This window comes from Chinchilla lanigera, unplaced genomic scaffold, assembly GCF_000276665.1.
Source record: "Chinchilla lanigera isolate Chin_1 unplaced genomic scaffold, ChiLan1.0 scaffold00017, whole genome shotgun sequence".
Taxonomy (NCBI): domain Eukaryota; kingdom Metazoa; phylum Chordata; class Mammalia; order Rodentia; family Chinchillidae; genus Chinchilla; species Chinchilla lanigera.
Genome location: NW_004955418.1, coordinates 27,003,458 through 27,022,830, shown reverse-complemented (window position 1 = coordinate 27,022,830; position 19,373 = coordinate 27,003,458). Strand labels below are relative to the sequence as shown.

General features: G+C 40.7%; 1 protein-coding gene across 1 annotated transcript in view; it reads left to right on the top strand.

Annotated features, from left to right (window-relative positions):
• The window catches only part of Vcan (versican), a gene marked incomplete in the record, with an annotated part of 110,836 nt that overhangs the window by 55,600 nt on the left and 35,863 nt on the right, over positions 1–19,373 (top strand). The window contains 1 exon segment of the mRNA XM_013513017.1: positions 11,521–16,734. Within this exon segment, the coding sequence (XP_013368471.1) occupies positions 11,521–16,734 (5,214 nt within the window).

The window sequence follows — 19,373 nt, the reverse complement described above, 5'->3', positions numbered from 1 at the left end:
TGGAAAGAAGAGTTGTATTGTCTCAAGCAGAAATATTGATGTATTCCTGAATGAACTGATTTTTTTTTTAAAGAAAAATGTCTTTAAAATTGTCCTCATTGTCAATACCTTTGTCCCAGTGTAAGGATACACACATTAACATTTGCCTTTGGGTAGTTGCATGCATGGTGCTACTAAACTATTAAACAAAGGTAGTTTTGATCTTATCGACACATATGTGTCAGCAAGATCATATGGAGTAACAGTGCCGAGTGTCACATGTATGTGTAGGACTAAATCTCCCCCCTGTCACTTAGGGCTCTCTGGACTGTCAGATCACTTTTTTTCATACAGAACACCTTTTAAACTCAGATGCAAATCTAGTGAAAGCAGACACACTGGGTCTGACTCTCTGGGCAGTGAGTCCAGTAGCCTTGGTGCTCTTAGAAGCCTTTTTGTAGTGAAGTGACTTTCTCTTCTGATGAAAGAAGACACAGGGACCTGCTCCCTGCTGGCTCCACTGCCTCCATGTCCATCTGTTCCTGAAAGAGCAAGAATTCTGGGAAGGCTGTTTTCCCAGCAGTTGTCCATCGGTTTGTGAAGAGTGTGTGGTTTCAGTTTGGGTACTGCTAACTCAGGGACTGTGTTTGCCACACTCAGATACTGGCACGGGAAGGGAATCATGTGCTGAAGTTGGTAAGCTGCTGTTCCACAGTTCTGTGTCACTTTTTTTCTACAGAATTTTGGGGCAGTTAGGGGGCCCCCGCTGTTGTGCTCCACCTATGGCTTACTGCCCAAGGCCCTTGTGTATTTTTGCAATGAATTAGGATAGTTTTCCCCATCCATCTTTGGCTGCCCTGAATCCTCAAAAAGACTGTGCTCCTGTTCTATTATTCAAATAATGTTAAGGTAGAGATTGCTTATCTTCTCTCTCTCATGTAGAATGATGAAGACAAGAATTGACCTTTGTGCTTCAAAATTATTACAAAATTTAACACTGTACTATAGACTAAGACTACTTTTTAAAAATCCCTCTAAATGAAACATTTTGTATATATAACACATGTGTGCACATATAGACACACACATGCACATACAGGATTTCAATTTTGAGAATGTTCTGTGAACAGTGTTATTAGACCACTGACCTTGAGGAAAAGATTTAAACAATTGAAAGGTTTTCTTCAAAAGTTGAAGTTCAATAACAAAATATGTTTTGCATACATAACCAAAAGAAACTTCCTTTTCTTCTTCCTAAAATAAACCAGTAGTTTCTGAAACTGACACTTTAAATTACAGCTTACCATTATCGAGGAGGTAGGGGCATTACCCAAAGACAGACATCTAAAGGCAGCTACCTTGAGAAAGATGTCTGCAGCTTCTTCCGGCAGAGAACAGCCAATCAAAAATTATCTTCAGGTAGCTAGGTACAATGGCTACTTTGGAGGCTGAGGCAGGAGGGTGGCAAGCCTGAGAAAATAGCCTCGAGGCCAGCCTGAGAAATTTAATGAGGTCTAATTCTAAAAATAGAAAAGACCTGAGGATGTAGCTCCTTGATAGTGTACTTACCTAGCACCACCTGTATACACACACACACAGACACACACCACGAAAAAGAAGAAAAGAAAGAGATGAAAAGAAAATCATCTTTAGTAAAGCTCCAGCATGCCCATTCCTTTGACAGCTGTTAAAGGAGGGGTCGGCAAAAGCATCTTAAGCCAGCATCTTTGCTTCCAAGACTTTAAATGCATACTGGGGAAGCAATATTAACATAATTAAGCATAATTTTGGTACAAACACCTATAATTACACACTAGGTAATGTGAAGTAATAAACTGTAACAGATGAGATCAGCAAAAGAAAGAATCGATGAAGGTAGAAGGTGCATTTAAAAGTTAAAGTATATTTCAAAAAAGAAGGGGAAGAGAGGAGTAAGAAGAGAAAGAAAGGGAAGAAGAAGAGGAGGAAGAAGAAAAGCAGCAGCAGGAACATATGCAAGTCCTTTTTGGAAAGGTAGAGCAAAAAGAAATTATTGAAAACCATGGATTTGCCTGTTGCTTTGCAACCTAGAGAAACCCCAGGTATAACCAGCTATTCCTGTAACTAGGACTCCAGAAACCTGCTCATGGAGAGCAGAGAAAGAGGTTCAGCCAACTTCCTGAGGAAGGAATGTTCTCACACTTCCCCTGCACTTCAGTGATTCGAAGGGTCTGATAAAGATGGCGTCTTCTGTAGGTTGTGTGTTTAGCTTTCAAAATATATTCCTATGTGGTACTGCAGTTCAGAATTGTGTGCTCCTAAGGGTGAATGGCATAAAAGCTACTTGTAAAAGAGTGCCTGTGTACTGTTAAAGCTGATTTAAAGGGTTATGGCATCTTAATTCAAGGGCGTGTTGAATCATTGGGATCACAGAGCCAGTGCTCCAAGCCAGCGACTCTGGAGTCAATCTCTCCTTTGCCTATCTGCAGTGTGGATGCAGGAACTTTTAAATATCCTCATTAGATTTTTTTTTTTATTAGAAGATGGCTGTAAAGACTTTTTATATAAGGTATTGCTCAACTTTACCTTACTTTCTCCAAATCACAGAGGTTACATAACAAAGAAAATATATATGTGTTCATTCATACATATGTATACCTATGCATTATGCAAAATACATCTTTTCATTGTTCAACAGTTAAGTAATTACAGTGTACTAACTTCACTGAAACTGGATTTTTTAAAACTACACTCTGCAGTCTTTGGAATGAACAGGGCTAGGTGGTCAGTTCACTCCGTAAATTACAGAAGAGCATTGATGTTGCGGAAAGAGCCTCTGGAAGGGACTTGATTCATTGTCAACACGTTGTTTGTGATCTATTTGGTCTTCAAGGAAACTTTAAACCTTGATAGTCTCAGTTGTCATAACATTACAATTATATAATATCATTTCAACTGTACAGGATCGCTTCAAGCAGCTTGTCCATTTGAAAGCTTTCCGTGTGCCGGTTCCTGTGGCCAGTGACCCACACTAAGCGCATGCCTTAAGTGGTCAAAGCACTGAGCTCAGTGCCCGGTACCGGGGATCCACTGAGTACAAGTTCCTCCCATCTCAGCGTTCGGGATTTTTATCACACTTCTTCAGCCTTTTGGCTAAAATCAAGTGTAGTTTTGCCACACTTTTAGACTTAGGAAAACATAGATAGTTTTGAACTAAAGAAGTGAAAGTTTAATTATTCTAAAATTCAAGCTGATTCAGTGTATGAGGAGCCACAGGAACTGCACTTTGGCACCTGATGGACTGAAAGGAAGTGGTCATAAGTTGGAATGCTCAGTGGCTCTTGATGGCTTCCAGAGATGCGGCTTTGAGTATGAATCAGAAGCAGCTCTAGGTTTTATGTAAATTTTTAATCCCCAGCACTCCCTGCCAGCAGTTAGCTAAAGCATTGTATCTGTAGGCTCCATGAGTAGAATGCATTAGCTTTCTATCTTCTTTTGTGTGTGAACTTTGGGCTTCTGATTTGGAGAACTACCAATTTAATATTTGTCTCAAAAGGTCTTTGCTCAAATTCCGTAGAGATGTCCGCAGGTACTGGGCCTGCCCTCCTCTTCCATGTTCACAGGAAGCCCTCCCATTTCCTGTGTCTCTTTGTGTCTTCAAGGAAGCCCCCAGCTCTCTACACAGGGCGGACATTCTCTCATTCATTTGTTCCAAAAATACAAAATGTATTCATTGGCTCGGACAGGGTTCAGGCATTTTGGGGGAAGGGCATAGCTAAGGGTTCCATTTTAAGGAGGGAAAGCTGAAAATACCGTGTTTTAAAGAAGATGCTGTCTATTTTGGTCAGTTTAGAAATTTTTCAGTGTTACTCCCCATTGAGACCAGTTTTTCATGTACAAAAATAGTTGGTTATAAAGTGTCTTTCTTGATAGAAGAATTCCAAGAATGAGTTGTTGATAAGTGAGAGTAGGGAGATGTGGTGTGCTGTACTGAAAACTGTTCTATGGCTTTTTCCTTTTCATTGAAATATTTTGAGATTTTTCACAACATAATTGAGGTGATATAAAATAGTCTTTTGTCCTAGGGAATCCTGTGGCCAGTTGAGAACCCATTTGATTGCATTGTGCAATGGTGCTCCTTAGAGCAGTGGTGGTGCTGGTCTTGGGTGACCAGGAGAGAGAGGCATCTGTTGGCAGAAGAAGGGTACAATTATTTCTAAAAAGAGTGACTTGGTCCTTTGGAGAAAAATTAATTGTAGTTGGCCCTGTAAATACTTGTTAGAATGATCAGGGCAATGCATGTAGCCTTTCTCCATATTTAATTTAATGTCCAAATAGGAGATTTTAAAGCAGAAAATACCTTTGGAGAGAGTGGAAAAGTTCAATCGTATTTTAGAATCTGTCTTGAAATACAACTTTGAAATCCTGTGTTACTGTGCTTTTCCTCATCTTTGGCCCAGAAAACACATTGATCCATTGGTTCTTAGCATCTTCTTTCTTTTCTTTTTTCTTTATAGCAGAGTTTCTTGGTGTCTCTCAGGAGAAGTTTGCTTATGTTAGCCATATGCTATTTGTGAAGGTTTTGGTTTTCTAAGATGAGGGAGGAAAATAAAACAATAATGCATAGTTTTGGAGAATCTATCGAAATGTACAAGCATCCTTTCACCCTTGAAAGCTTCCTGTCCTGAGCTTTATAGGGAGCCTACCTACCCTTCCATCTACAGGGGAAAGCTGTGTCTCACCACACTTACTCCCACAACATCCCTTAGAGGTTTACTGAAGTAAAGTCATTTGGCCAAACCATGATGTGGCTGGGGAAAAGAAAATTATATTACTTATGACTTAGTTGGGAAAGCAACCAGGTAATTGGTCAGCAAAAGAGTATATAATAAAGGTGAATTGCTTGCTGTGATGCATACACTGGAAGCTAGTGTGAGATAAATTATGAGAAGAAGAATCTGTGCCAGGCAGTTTCAGAACCAACCTCAGAGGAAAGCCTGAGCACTTGCCTCCTCCTCATGCATGACTCAGTTTACCCCAGGCAGTAACAGCTGATGATGCCCCCATGGTAGTCCCTGATGCCATCTTTGGAATACACTGGGGGACACTGGGGAGAGGGGACCACAAGCTGCTACTAACTTTTGAACAAAGGAAGGGGCACAATTAAAAATAAAATATGTTTCTAAAGTTTAGCTCAGTAGATATCATGCAAAGTACAAAGAGGAACAATATGCACTTGTGAGAGGCCTTTCTTTCACTTTAGTTGAACTTTTATTCACTTCTGAGTTCTTGATTCTGACCCAAGCATTTTTCACATCTTAGAATATTTGATAAAACCCATCTGTCATCTATCTATCTATCTGTCTATCTATGTATCTATTCCTTATCTACTATTTATCAAATAATTTGGCAATATTAGAAAACCAAAGTGAAAAGGATAATAAAAGAGCAGCCCTTATGTTTTTTTTTTTTTTTTTATTTGTTCTATTTCTCTTTTATCTTTTAAGGAAAACTTACAAGCCTAAAGTACTTGGATTACTTTTTCCCAGATAGCTCTTTTTCTCCTTGTTCAGTGCTGCTCAGAGGCACAGACGTTTTTGCACGTGCTCTCTGGAAACCCTGGTGGGAACTACGGTGGGAAGTATGGACTCCCGAGGGCCTTTCTGTAGTCATGAAGGGTCCACACCAGTGCTACCTCCTTGAGTGCATGTGGCCCAGAGTGCTGCACCCTAAAACATCCTTCTGATTTGAGAGAACAGCAGTATTGGAGGATTGTCTGAAGTCAGGAAAAGAGATGATTCCCATCCCCCATGCTCGTCCTAGCCCAGCCCCTTCTACTCGAGGTCCTGAGAAACACTCATATTGTTTCTGTGCATGCATTCTCCTTATTTGGGTGTGGAATTAATGAGTTGAGAATTGAACTCCTTAGTGCAGAAGCAAGGGCTTGGTCAGCAGACCAAGTGAACCCCAGCAGTCAGAGTTAACAGGGAGAAGTGAGTCACAGGACACTCTATTGATCTTCACCTTAATCTCTGGTCTCTGGGAGGGGCAAGTATCCACATAGATATCACATGACACTCAGACCTTGAAATACTTAAGGCTGCAAAAATATCTGAGGAGATTTGGGGTGGATGTTTATATCATGATTACCACTGTCAATTGTTTAAAAAAAAATATGGAGTTAGTGCCATTTTTAGCTTGTCAAATTTTGAACATGTTGAGGATTCAAGATATCTAAGACAGTCTGGTCAAAATCAGTTGCTTTTCTTCATTTTTTGAAAGTGCCTGTTAGCATTTTGTTTTTGTTAAGAAACTATAAAAGATATATGAAATTAAAACATTTGAATCTATAGGTATATGTCCAGAGATTTGAATATCTTAGAGCATTTCAAACTTTCCTTAAATTCTGCAAGTATTTTTTAAACATGTTAGTGTGGTTATCTACTATATTTTGAAATAGGCAAATAAAATATTATTGCTATACATTTGAGTGAAATCCATTTTAATAAAGAAATACAATCCTAATATATTTCACAGAGTAGATTATAATTTACATTTAATTAAAAGTGCTTTAACTGAAACTGTAGAATTCCTCCAAGGGAATGTGAACCTTAGCTAGCTGCTGATATGTTTTAGCAATTATGTTTTCTGTCTCAGTGTGACCGGAAGACTTGTGCTGTGTCTACAAAACTCTGCCATGAAGTACTTACAAATACTTACAAATACTTCAGGTCAGCTAGCAATAAAGTTTTGTGTGAAATGCCATTAAAAAACCTATTAACCATGGTACCAGTATACTGGAGTCAAGGTGTTAAAATACATTCATGTAAACACAGAAGAGATTATATACACACTCTACAGAGTTCTGTGGCTTAACTCTTGAAACCCAAATAAAAGTTATATTATCCTTAGAGGAAAATTCTGAAATAGAGCTGTCATTTATAAAGACTTGTTCATCTGAGAGCTTGGAATGTCAGTAACTCGATTAGGTAGCTCTGTTAGTGTGAAATAAAGCAGATCGTGGTTTGGGAGCTAGACACCACCTGCACAATGGCACAGGTAGCCCCCCGCCCCCTGCACGCCACAAAGAAACTGTTGTGGTCGGGAGTAATTACAGCTGTTGCAGTTCTCTAATAATACATGTGGTGGGTGGGGGTGTGGCAGGAAGGAGGATGAGGAGGTAATTTTGGAGGGTGAAAGAACAAAGAGGAGCAGCAGGAATGGTGAACTACGTGGGATTAGTGCCTGGATTCAGGCCTCATGGCTGGAGAAAACTTACCTATCTCTGTGTACAGTAGATTTTGTACCAGGGCCTCCCTCTTGGTGCAAAGTGTTAACAGTGTGGAAACAAACCAGGCATACTGACAGCACAGAAGGGAGATTGATGTGTAAAGACTCTGTTGGCAGAAAAATTTAACCTCAAAGCTCTTGGTAGTCAATACCTCCCCTTTAAGGCAATATTAAGAAACACTATGAATATGGATCACTGAGTTGTGAAATATGCTTTTCAGTAAAAGGAAACACATAAGCTTAACTCTCATTTTGCACTTGTTTGTTTATTGAAGTCACATCTAGTACAACATGGGACCATAACATGAGGAATATGGGGAATAGAATTCTATTGTATTAGGGATTTGTGTTATATATGTAGATTTCAGTTGCTCTTGTTGCAAAAATAACTTAAATGATGCTTGAGATTATAGTTACCATTTTACTTCTCATAGGTATATAATAACAAAATGTGGTAAGCCTCAAGTACACACAATAACATTTATTTAAAAAGACGATACATATCAAATGAGCGTATTGCTTATGTGTAGGTTTTCCTCACAACTAGTGCCTATCATGATGTGATGATCGTTCTTTGGTCCTGCCAGCTTTAGGAAACAATGAAAAGCACAGGATTAAATTGGGTAATGTGCTTCTGCTTTTTGCTATTCTGAAGGCAAGTCTGATCAGATACTTGGGAGGTAACTGAGGAAGGGATCCTAATCTAAACTTAATGATGGGTATATTTGTGATATGTACACTTAACAAGTTCCCCCTCAACATAAGGATCAAAGAGTTTAGCTGGTCCAGTTCTCTAACTTGTTGGCAAAAATGTTTGTGTCAGTAGGAGGGTTTAGAAGGTACTCATGTCACTGTAAAGTTAATAATAAGTCAGTGTCAGCCATGAGGCCTGGTACATAACAGATGCTTAGGCAATTTTCTGTAAGAAGCTGGCTTCTAAGGAGCAGTATGTTTAGCACAGCACCCATGGGTGTGGTAGTGCATTTAGTCATGCAGGCAAAACCTGGAACAGAGCACTGCTGTGCTTGACATGTATATGCAGACTCTGATATGCTTACATGGCTGTGGTTCAAGTACTGTGACATTTATTTTGGTTAGCAGGTAGAACACAGTGCATCTAATAGTTAGGTTTTCAGTGAAATGCTGGGCTAAAATGCTAAAGAGGTGTTTGAACAGTGGGAACTCTTAGAGCTCTTTGCCCAGGTGGAATGTTTTGCTTCTGCTCATTGAGACTAAAATTAGAGAACTTAAAGTGAATGCCATGGTCTCTAATGAACAGAATCAAGTAGACTTAGTAGGAGTTGATATTGCTAGACCAGAACAAAGAAAAGAATACATTTAATGGAGCATGGTGCCCATCTCTTAGTTTCTTTACTGTGTTAACATTTGACATATGGGCACACCTAATTACACCTTCATGTCTTCCCTGTATGCTTCTCTCTGTCTTACTATTTTAAAGCCACTTAAAAGACCCTCCACCTGTAATTATCCACTAAGAAGATGGTGGGATATGTCTATATCAGTTTTAGTTGTTAAAATGAGGGATTTACTTAGAAGCTAACATGAATCTATACTAATGGTGAGAGTTTTTACCCACTCGTGGCCTAAGAGTTTATGTATTCACAATATTGAGCAGTTGCTCCCTTTTTATCTTGGTGACTGGCCAGAGAAGCTGGCTGTCTAGCTGCTTTTAACGCCACTGTTTATTAAAAGGTCTGAAGTGTGGTAGGGATTCTTTATGTGCACAATACTGATTCATTTCTTTAGAAATTCTTTCTCCATGTGACTGAAGGGTGCTCTGGAGTGAAGCAGACCTAGGTGTGAACTTAGTGAGCCTTGTGCAACACTTCTTCATCACGAGTTCTTGTGTTGTTTGTGCCTAATGGTCCAATGAGCCAGGGCTTCATGTAGAATGAGCGTGCGAGCAGTTTCAGGTAGAAAGGTTTCAGAAACTCCAGATAAATGCCAGGAAGTTGTAGAAGATATTAATTACTGAGGCTGGCTTTATTCAACTATTTCAAGTGCTATTAACAAGGAGAAACTACCTGATTTAGTGATTAACTTGTTGATGTGGTATTTCCAGAGATTCATTTCTACAAAAGGCATGAAAAATGCATTCTGTCATACAATTTAAGCACTTTATTCCTAGGTCTTTTTCACTGCACAAAACTTTTCTTTAAGGCAAACTGTATTAAGATATTATCTGAAGATTTTATTATGTCCTCTTTTAAAACATATGCAGTTGGGGCTGGGGATTTAGCTCAGCGGCAAAGCGCCTGCCTGGCAAGCGCAAGGTCGTGAGTTCGGTTCCCGGTACCGGAGAAAAACCAAAAAAAAAAAAAAAACATATGCAGTGGCCACCATAAGGTCACTGAAACAACTTTTGTGGCCTAATATTGAACAAACTTGTTCTTTTTAGTTACACTTTTTAAAAGGGCAAAGTATTTTCATGAACTTGGGGATATCTGGCACAGGGGATATCTGTGCCAAAATTAACCTGTATTTGTTTTTTGCTTTTATAATGCACTAGAGTTAGGCATTAGTGTCACTTTTCTTTATGACAGAACTATTTTCTCATCCATTTGAGTTCTGTATGCCTTAGCTTACATAAAAGTTGAATGTCGGAGTGGGATAGGATGGAGATACAGGAAATGAATTATAACATGTGAAAGCGAAATAGGAAGGACATAGAGTTAGGGTAAGAATAACCCAGCTCTCCACAAATAACATTTTAGGGAAACAGTTTAGTAGAAGATACACTGGGCACAAAGAAGAGTTTTCTTTCATGTTTTTATATGAGATAGAAAAGAGAGATGTAAATATTGCTCATGTTCTCTGTTTACTTAAAAGTATGGTAGCTTTTTAATTTCTTTAATTAAAAAAATTGGTAAGGTCCCATCGAGTTTATATTGATAGTTCACACACTACTTCTATTTATATTGATGCATAGCATTCAGGAATATGAGCAATATGGTACTGATTTCTCCCGAGTAGGATTTTTTTCTTTTTTGATGTAACAGTAGATGGTAGATATTGGTCCCTCCAAATACAAAGGCAGGTGGCTTCTTGCAGTTGAGAGAGCCCAGGAGAAAAACGGATATTTCTTCCCCTAATGGTGGTGTGGAGGGGAGGTTGGCACTGTCCCACTTACTCCTCCTGGACACATCCATCCCAGGTTCAGCCTAAGCATGTGTGCTGTGAGCTCGGAGTCTGTGATTGAATTCCTTTGTGGAATGTGAAGGCACTGCACAGTCTGGTGTCTTCTTCATGGCTCAGGGGATCCAAAGTCCCTCTCACCAAGTGAGCTCACTGAAGTAGAGCAGCAGTAGTGGCAGCACCCGCTCTTAGGATAGTCAAACACCACTGTGATGAGGGCGAAGCCTTAAAATTTTTTCCTTCCTAGTGCCCTAGTAGAGAGCTTTGCTGGTACATTTGGGGTGACAGAAAAATCCACTGAGGTTATTGGCTGGTGCCATTTTGAATTTACAATCCTGGGGATGCTCTGATGACAGGTGGTATTGAAACACACTATCTAGGTGTGACTCCTGAACTTTCATTGGAGAAAATGTTTCTAACAAGAAAAGTGACCTAGTCCCAGCCACATGCCAGAGAGACTGATGGTGTGAAGGTACAGAAGGCTGTGCTTTCCTTCCTGGTCTTTTCAGTGAGCTGTCCCCTCCAAATAGGACTTCCTGTTCCTGTGGACAGGCTGTGTCTGGGCTCCTGTCATACTGGTGCCATGGGTAGGGATTGTCACTGCATTCTGAATGGGCTATGAATAGCTCTCTTCACTATTCTAAAAATAGCCTTCTTTCAGTCAGATTATGAAGAACCCTGAAGGGAGCTCTTCTCAGTCCCTTGTTGTATACAGAATATCTAAGCATCTCCCTTACACATAGGACAATAATTAATTACTTTTTGTGGATGGTCCGGTGAAATGGTCTTAATTTTTATTTTTCCATTGCAATCTTTCAGGATTATAATGCACATATGATTCCTTGCTTCATGTTAAGGACTTTGCTGTCTTGTAAAACTCTCTGAAGAGTTTTCCTTACCTGTTTCTACAATCACAAATGGGACGTGTTTTCCTTGTTGTTAATGTAAGGCAACAGATTTTGAAGACAGAACCATGTGTAGCATCACCACTTAATGTGGAAAACTTCGAGTCTTCCTTTGTGTGTGCAAATGTGATCAACCTTGCTGTCGATTTCTTCTGTCATACTCTGCCAAATCTTTCATTTAAGTATTGTGAAAACTCTTTGTTTTTTTCAGGTCGAATGAGTGATTTGAGTGTAAGTGGTCATCCAATAGATTCAGAATCTAAAGAAGATGAACCATGTAGTGAAGAGACAGATCCGGTGCAAAGTCTATTTGATGGAATTTACCCTGGGATAATTGAAATAAACCTATACAACAGTGAGGAGGATGGAGGGGAGGACGAAGATTGTGCAAACGCTACTGATGCAACCACCACCCCATCTGTGCAGTACATCAATGGGAAACACCTTGTCACCACTATGCCCAAGGATCCAGAAGCAGAAGAAGCTAGGCGTGGCCAGTATGAAAGTGTGGCACCTTCTCAAAATTTCTCAGACAGCTCTGAAAGTGGTGCCCATCAGTTTGTGATACCAGAAACAGAATTGTCTATGGCTTTGAAACCTAATGAATCTAAAGAATCTGCTGAATTGCTGGAAATTACGTGGAAACCTGAGACTTACCCCAAAATGTCAGAAACTTTTTCAAGTGGTGAGCCTGATATTTTCCCTACAGCCTCATTCCACGGGGGGAAAAGCCCAGAGGGGGTAGAGTTAATCACAGAGAAAGGTCCTGGACTTGAAAATCTGGTGCGTGGAAATCCTGAGCCTCTACCTCTGTTTCCTGAAGAGTCTTCTGGAGAGGTTGCCATTGACCAAGTATCTCAGAAAATGGTGTTCTCAAGGGCTACAGAAGTAACACTGGGTGAAGAGCCAGAAAAAAGTACTACTTTAACACACACTCCAAGCAGTATAGTTCCAAGTTCTCCAGATCCTATGGCACCAGAGGGCTCAGTTACCCTAACGGAAAATCTGCACCCCTTGTCTACTACAGAAAGCTGGGTTGAAATAACCCCTGGCCAAGCTGCAGAGCACTCAGGGAGTTCTTCACTTCCATTTCTTGAGGGCTCTGGGGAAGTAGAAGAATACACAGGTCGAATGTTCACCATGGCAGCTGATTTATCACAGAGAAATACTACAGATGCACTCATCACTTTAGAAACTAGCAAGGTTCTGATCACAGAAGGCATTTCTGATGTTGCTGTGACCACCGTTTATTCCAGTTCTGAGCATTCTTCTGCAGCAGTGGTGTCTCCCAAATTTGTAAGTGAAATAGATACTTCAACGTGGGTTTTCAGTACAGCTCTTGAGGGAAAGGAAAAGAAAGAGAAGGCAGAAGAAGAAGAAACTACTGGTACAGCACCTGCAATTGAGTTACTGTCACCAACACAGAGATCAGATCAAGTTGTTTCATCCCCTGAGTTAGAAAGTTCAGATATAGCTACCTCTAGTGATTCAGACATCCAGCAGAGTTTTCTGCCCTTGACAACACCCACACCGTCTGAAAGTGCAATGCTGAGCTCCCCCCTTTTCTTTACAGAGCCGGAGTTTTTAGTTAACTCAGGGGCGCAGCCCTCTGAGCATAGTGGTAGCAGCCGAGCTGGGATCCAGGAAGGGCTGACCACTCTCCCAGAGAACCTCGTCTCTCTCTTTATGGAGCAGGGCTCTGGGGAAGCTTCTGTGGACCCAGGGACCACCACCCTTTCTTCATTTTCACTGAAGTTAGAGTCTGAAACTCAAACCACAACAGAAGCGGTAAGCATTTGGTCTCCCCGGGTGGGAACCACATTCTCCTCTGAATCAGCAGGACAAGTTTTGACCACTGTAATGGGCAGAGAAGTTGCTGAAACTATAAGCCCAGCATCCAAGGGAAAATTGATTTCAGAACTACCAGAAGGACCAAATCATGGGGGAGAAAGAAAGGGCTTCTCTACAAGTTTTCCTTTGGAGGAAGAGTTCAGTGGTGACTTTACAGAGTACTCCCCAGTGTCTCATCCCATAACAAAAGAAGACCCCGCAATGATGGAAGGCTCTGGAGACACGGGTTCTACAAATATCCAGATTTTACCATCTGCGGTGTCTTCTTCAGAGCACACCCATCATGGTTCTGACACAGAACGGCCCAGCAGTACCACGGTCAGCACCTCAACCTTCTTCTGGGAAGAGCTCACAGCCTTAGAGAGCTCTGGCGAGCAGCTGGTCGTGGCCAGCAGCTCTGTTGATCCAGTGCTTCCCACTGCAGTGGAAAACTTCTCTGGTACAGATTTCCCATTTATTGACCAAGGATTGGAAGAAATGAGTGTTATTCATGAACCCAGTGAAAGCCCCACCATTTCATCTAGAGCAGAAGCAGAGAGTACTACAGAGCCAACAGAAAAGGAAGAAGCAAAGGTCAGTGGCACAGTTTCAGTGGGCTTTCTCCAAACAACAGAGCCAGCCAAGTTATGGGCCAGGCAAGAAGGTGAGCCCTCAAGACAAGGGGCTGAAGGTGAAACAGCCTCAGAGGGGAAGACTCAAGAACATGCATCTTTTGAATCAACCCATAGCTCTCTTGCACCAGAGCAAACGACTTTTTATTCACAAGCTTTAACTGAAACTGGACTCCAAGCTACAGATTATTCTACAAAGGAAACGTACAGCACTGATAAGCAAGTGGAAGAGGAAGGCGTTTCCTCAGTCCTCTTCTCTACACTGAGACCAGACACAGAGGCCTTAGAGTCACCCACTCCTCTCCCTGAGGCTGCTGAAAGGTCAGAGTTTTACTCAGCTTCTGCTTTTGTGACTGAATCTACACCAGCTGAAGGTGTGGTCACAGATTCATTAATTAAAGAGGAAGAAAGTATAAAACTCTTTCCCAAAGGTGTGAGACCAAATGTTAATGATTTGGGGACTGAGCACTTATTTTCTGGACTGGGATCAGGAGAAGAAATTTTGCCTACTCTGCCTACAGTGTCAGTGAATTTTACTGAAATGGAACAAATCATTAGCACATTATATCCCCAGACTCCTCAAGCGGAAAATTTAAAAACAAGTGTCTTAAGTGAAAAAGTAGAAGACCATGAGAGAATGGAAAATGTGAAAAATGAATTTGGACCCCTCCTTTTCAAAACAGACATCTCCAAATCTGTTGAGGCAGTAGCCAACACAACCTTACCAGAAGTTTTAAGCAGCACTGGAGCAGAAGCACCAACTCCAGCACCTGCCTCTTTCTCCACAGACATCGAGCATCCTCTCAGTAAGACCCTCAGATGGTCAGAAGAAGTCCAGACATGGAGACCACAAGTTGTAACTGAACAAATCTCTCCTGAGAAGTCTTTGGGAGCAGAAACTAAAGAAACACCAACTTCTTCCACTGTTTTTCTAGTGAGAACTCATAGTCTTGAAATGGCCAAAGAATTTGTTACATCAGCACCAAAACCATCTGATTTGCTTTATGAACATTCTGGAGAGGGATCCGGAGAATTAGATACTCTTGAGTTAGTCCATACTTCTGGAACTACTCAGGCAAGCAGGCAAGGGGGCACCACATTTGTTTCTGACAGATTCCCGGAACAGCATTCAGAAGTCCCAGGCACTGAAGCTGGAACTGCCCATGCACCTCCCCCAGTGTCCACAGAGCTGCCTCTCCATTTGGAGCAGAGTGAAAGCATCCCTGATGCACCTAGCACCCCAGTAGACACAGAATCACCCCAGAGTCCCACGGAAGATGGCACAGATAGTTTTCAAGATCACTTTGTGAGATTTGAGGATTCTACCTTAAAACCTAACAGAAGAAAAGTCACTGAAAATATTATTATAGATCTGGACAAGGAGGGTTTAATGTTGACCATTACAGAGAGTCCCATCCTTGATATTCTTGAGCTGAGAGACACAACTACTATCATAGATATTGATCACACAAAACCTGTAGATGAGGACATCCTTGGAATGCAGACAGACATAGATCCAGAGGCACCATCAGGACCACGTGGTGGAAATGAAGAAAGCATGCAAGCCACCCAAGTTCAAGACCAGCGTGAGGCAGCTGGCAACCTTTCTTTAACCGAGGAAGCATTTGAGGGCTCTGGTGACAATCTCCTGACTAGCTACACTCAGGCAACAGGTAATGAAACAGCAACTTCTGAGGACAAAAGCCAATTAGGTCACATGGGCTTTAACTCTGCAACTGAAATCTCTGTCCCTAGCATGGAAACAGAATTAGATATTTTACTTCCCACAGTAACATCCCTGCCCATGCCCAGTAAATCTGCCACAGTTCATCCAGAGATCAAAGAAGCAAAAATAGAAACAACAGGCCTGGATGACATATTTGAATCAAGCACTTTGTCTGATGCTCAAGCTATTGCAGACCAAAGTGAAGTAATATCAACATCAAGTCATTTGGAAAGGACACAGGAGGAGTATGAAGAGAAGAAATATGTAGGTCCTTCTTTTCAGCCAGAATTCTCTTCAGGGTCCGAGGAGTTATTCATAGACGTCACTCCCTATGTAAGTATCACTCATGTCCACCTCATGACCCAGAGTTTAACAGAAGCCCCTGATGTGCTGGGAAGACCCAGCCCCTCCATAGCTCTTCCAGCATTTGAAGAGCTGTCTCCACAGACACCATCCTCTCCATTACCTATCTCCCTGGGCAGCGGAGCATCAGAATCTACAGAGGTTCCTCAGCCAACTGTCCTGCTAGGTACAGACGTCAGCTCAACTCCGATGTCTCCAGAGCATCCTTGGAACAATCTTCAAACAACTTCTGAAGCCACTTTCAAACCACTGAGTGAAGAGCAAGTCCATGTAACCGAGCCTCCATCCTCCTCCCCTGACACAAAACTTTCTGAAGATGAAAGCAAACCCAAGTTATCAGAAGTGGAAATTCCTCCCACAGAACTAGTAACTGAGGAGGCAACTGAGGCTTCCCAAGACCCCACAAACAAAGACAGTGGTCAGTTTTCTGGAGAAACAACCGAGGTGTTTCCAAGATTTCGAACCCCTGGAGTTGGAACTGTTCCTACAGCTGCCGGGGAGCCTAAGTTAGAAGGTGCCACACAGTGGCCACATTCTACTTCCGCTTCTGTGTTTTCCGGGGTTAGGGCAGGTGTGGTGCCTCAGCCCAGCCCACAGACTTCTGCGAGCCCCACTGTTCCTTATTCTTTGGAAATGAACTCTGAAACACATGCAGCAGCTTTCATCCGAGGGGAGGATTCCACAGTAGCAGCACCAGAAAAGGAAGTGCCAGCCAGAATTCTTGATTCTAATAATCAGGCTACAATAAGCACTGTGGAATTAAACACTGAACTCACCTCACCATCATTTTCCCTTCTGGAAACTTCTAATGAAACTCATTTCCTGATGGGCATTCACGAAGAGGCCGTGGAAGGCACAGCTATCTATTTACCAGGTAAGATCGCAACATTGATACATCAGTTTCCACATCTGGAAACGGTCCCTTGGTGCTAATGGATGTTATTTTGATTGTGATGTTAAGTCAATGGAGATTTTGTATTATTCATGTAACAGCAGTTCAGGCCACAGTATTGAGCTTATTATGAGATATGATGGAAGTAAGTACAGAGTTTTTCTGAGCTTTACAGATATACTTTGTGTTTTTCTGTGTTTTAGAAACAACATTCCATAGTAAAGTGTATAAAATGAACTAATGCAGAAAATTCAATGTGTTTTCGCTCACAAAAAGGTATTGTTTTGTTGTAGGTCCTACACTTATACACCTTGGTTTTAAAAATGAAAAATCCTTGTGTTTCAAAACCCTCCCATTGGTGGATGTTATTATGACAGTCATCAAAATTTGCCTTTATCGTTTGAGAGGAGTAATAGTTTTAATAAATATTTTGCAGCTTAGGAAATATCAATTATCAGTTTATACTGTAAGGTAATCCCCTTGCTTAAGAGAGTCTGTACGTTATCCCTAACCCAGGGGCTAGTCATAGTGGGTATTTATTTAATATGCCTTCACATTTGTCTATTGAAAGATAGACAAGTGAATTTAATACTGCTTCACATAGTCCATTTCATTTAGTCTTCATGAAAGGCCATAAAGCACCATGCTTAGCTCTGTGTAAAAGCACTGGATATGGAGATTCAAAGAGGGTCAGTTACCTGCACAGAGTTGCACAGCCACACCCTGGCAAAGTAGGATTCGAAAACAGAATGGCCTCACTCTAGGGTCCACAGTCTTTTTCCTGCCTTTCACTAGTTTCCACTACTTTATAAAAATGAACAATTGACATTTAATAATAAATAAACCAGAAAGCTTGGGATACAAGCTTAGCAGTCACTTTTTTTGTAATCAAGCCTGGGGATGCTGAAAAGTCAGCTTTTATAGAGTTTGTCTGGAATGTTTACATTGGATTGACGCCGTCAGTGGAACCCACACACAACCATCACCACTTAGCTGTTATCTGGAATAAGGCAATCAGTACTTTAAGGGCTGTGTTGCTTGAAAATAAATGTATTTTAATAAATATGTTTTATGTCACAGCTATTGTTAGAACTGTTATTCTGGTCATGTCAATTTCAGTTTATGTGATAGTGATACTGTATCTTGTGCTTCAGAAAGAGTAAAATAGGCAGAAAATGCAATTTTTTTTATAGGTGAATTGGAATATTTTCTGAACAAAATTGATCAAAGGTGCCTGACACTGGATTTTTTTTTTTTTTTGCTCTCATTCTGTAACCGATACTCTAGTGACCTGTTTAATACCTACTGGTTTGTGATTAAGTTGAAATGTACTTCAGGTTGTTAAAAATATGATACAGAAATAGCTTGTCCTAACTCTAGAGAGAGAGATGCACAGAGAGAGACCGAGAGAGACAGAGACAGAGACAGAGACAGACAGAGAAAGAGTTAAATATGACAACAGAGTGAGCAGTGCATACCAGTCATCCACTCCACTGTGTTTACCAGGAATTCAAATTTGCGTCTTCATTGCAAAACAAGTTGTCACTTTAGCTTAATTCAGTAAACAGCAGCTCACATGGGATTCCCTGGTTTATCTTGCAGATTCAACTTTCAGAGGCTAATACAAACTATTTAGGGAAAAATAAAATTCTTAAGAGCAAACTTTTCTCATAATGAGAACTACTTTATGTTCACAGAAAGACCCACTCTCCTATCCAGCCTTGTCCCTGGTGTCAGCATGGGGTCTTGTGTGTGTGTGGGAGGGTCAGTAAGAGGACTGCACATTATGTGACATCTCACAGAGCACTGTCACAGAAGCATCATTCAACTCTGCACAGATGGAGATTTGTCCATGACTGTGACCTTGTCCCTGGGGCAGTGTGCTTTCACACAGAGAAAGCTGACATTGCAAAGGAATTTTAATTCTTTTTGAATCCATAGGAGAAAATGTCTTAGAAAAACTGGGTTAACTTTTAAAGACATTGATGTACTCATCCAGACTTACCTAACTTTAATGTGAATCCTAAAAGTGAATGTGTCTTTTCTAGGTTGTCCAGAGTTTACTTATCACTCAGAAAGTTTGACATTGACTTTTCCTGTGTGGGAATGGCTAAAGTGTCTTCTATAGCAGTTAGGCATTTGCAGGTGTACTTATTTCAGGATGTCAGACCTACAATTCTTGAAAATATGGTTGTAACCCATATGTAGTCCACCTTATGTTAACTACTGTGTAAAACTTTTAGTTGTCAACTAAGTTCTTGAGAACTTTGAGAATTCAGCAGTTCTGAAAAATATTCAAAGAATAAATATAAGTTCATGAAAATAAAATACACACTTCAAATGCTATAAAATATTTTGCATGTAGTATATACATTTTAAAGTATTTATCTTCATAGATTCCTGTCTGGCCTTTACAGTGATCTCTAAGAAGGGCTCATTCTATTTATGCTTTAATAAGAAAAGTGTAATAAAAATTAGGGGTTTCATTTTAGGTGAGGTTTTTGTATTGGGGTTTGTTTTCATGCAGTAGAGTTTAATTCATGTGTTGCTTTTCTTCAAGTATAGTTTAAAGGAGTACATTTGGAGCGTGTTTTTGGAAAAAGCATATTAATGTAGCAGAA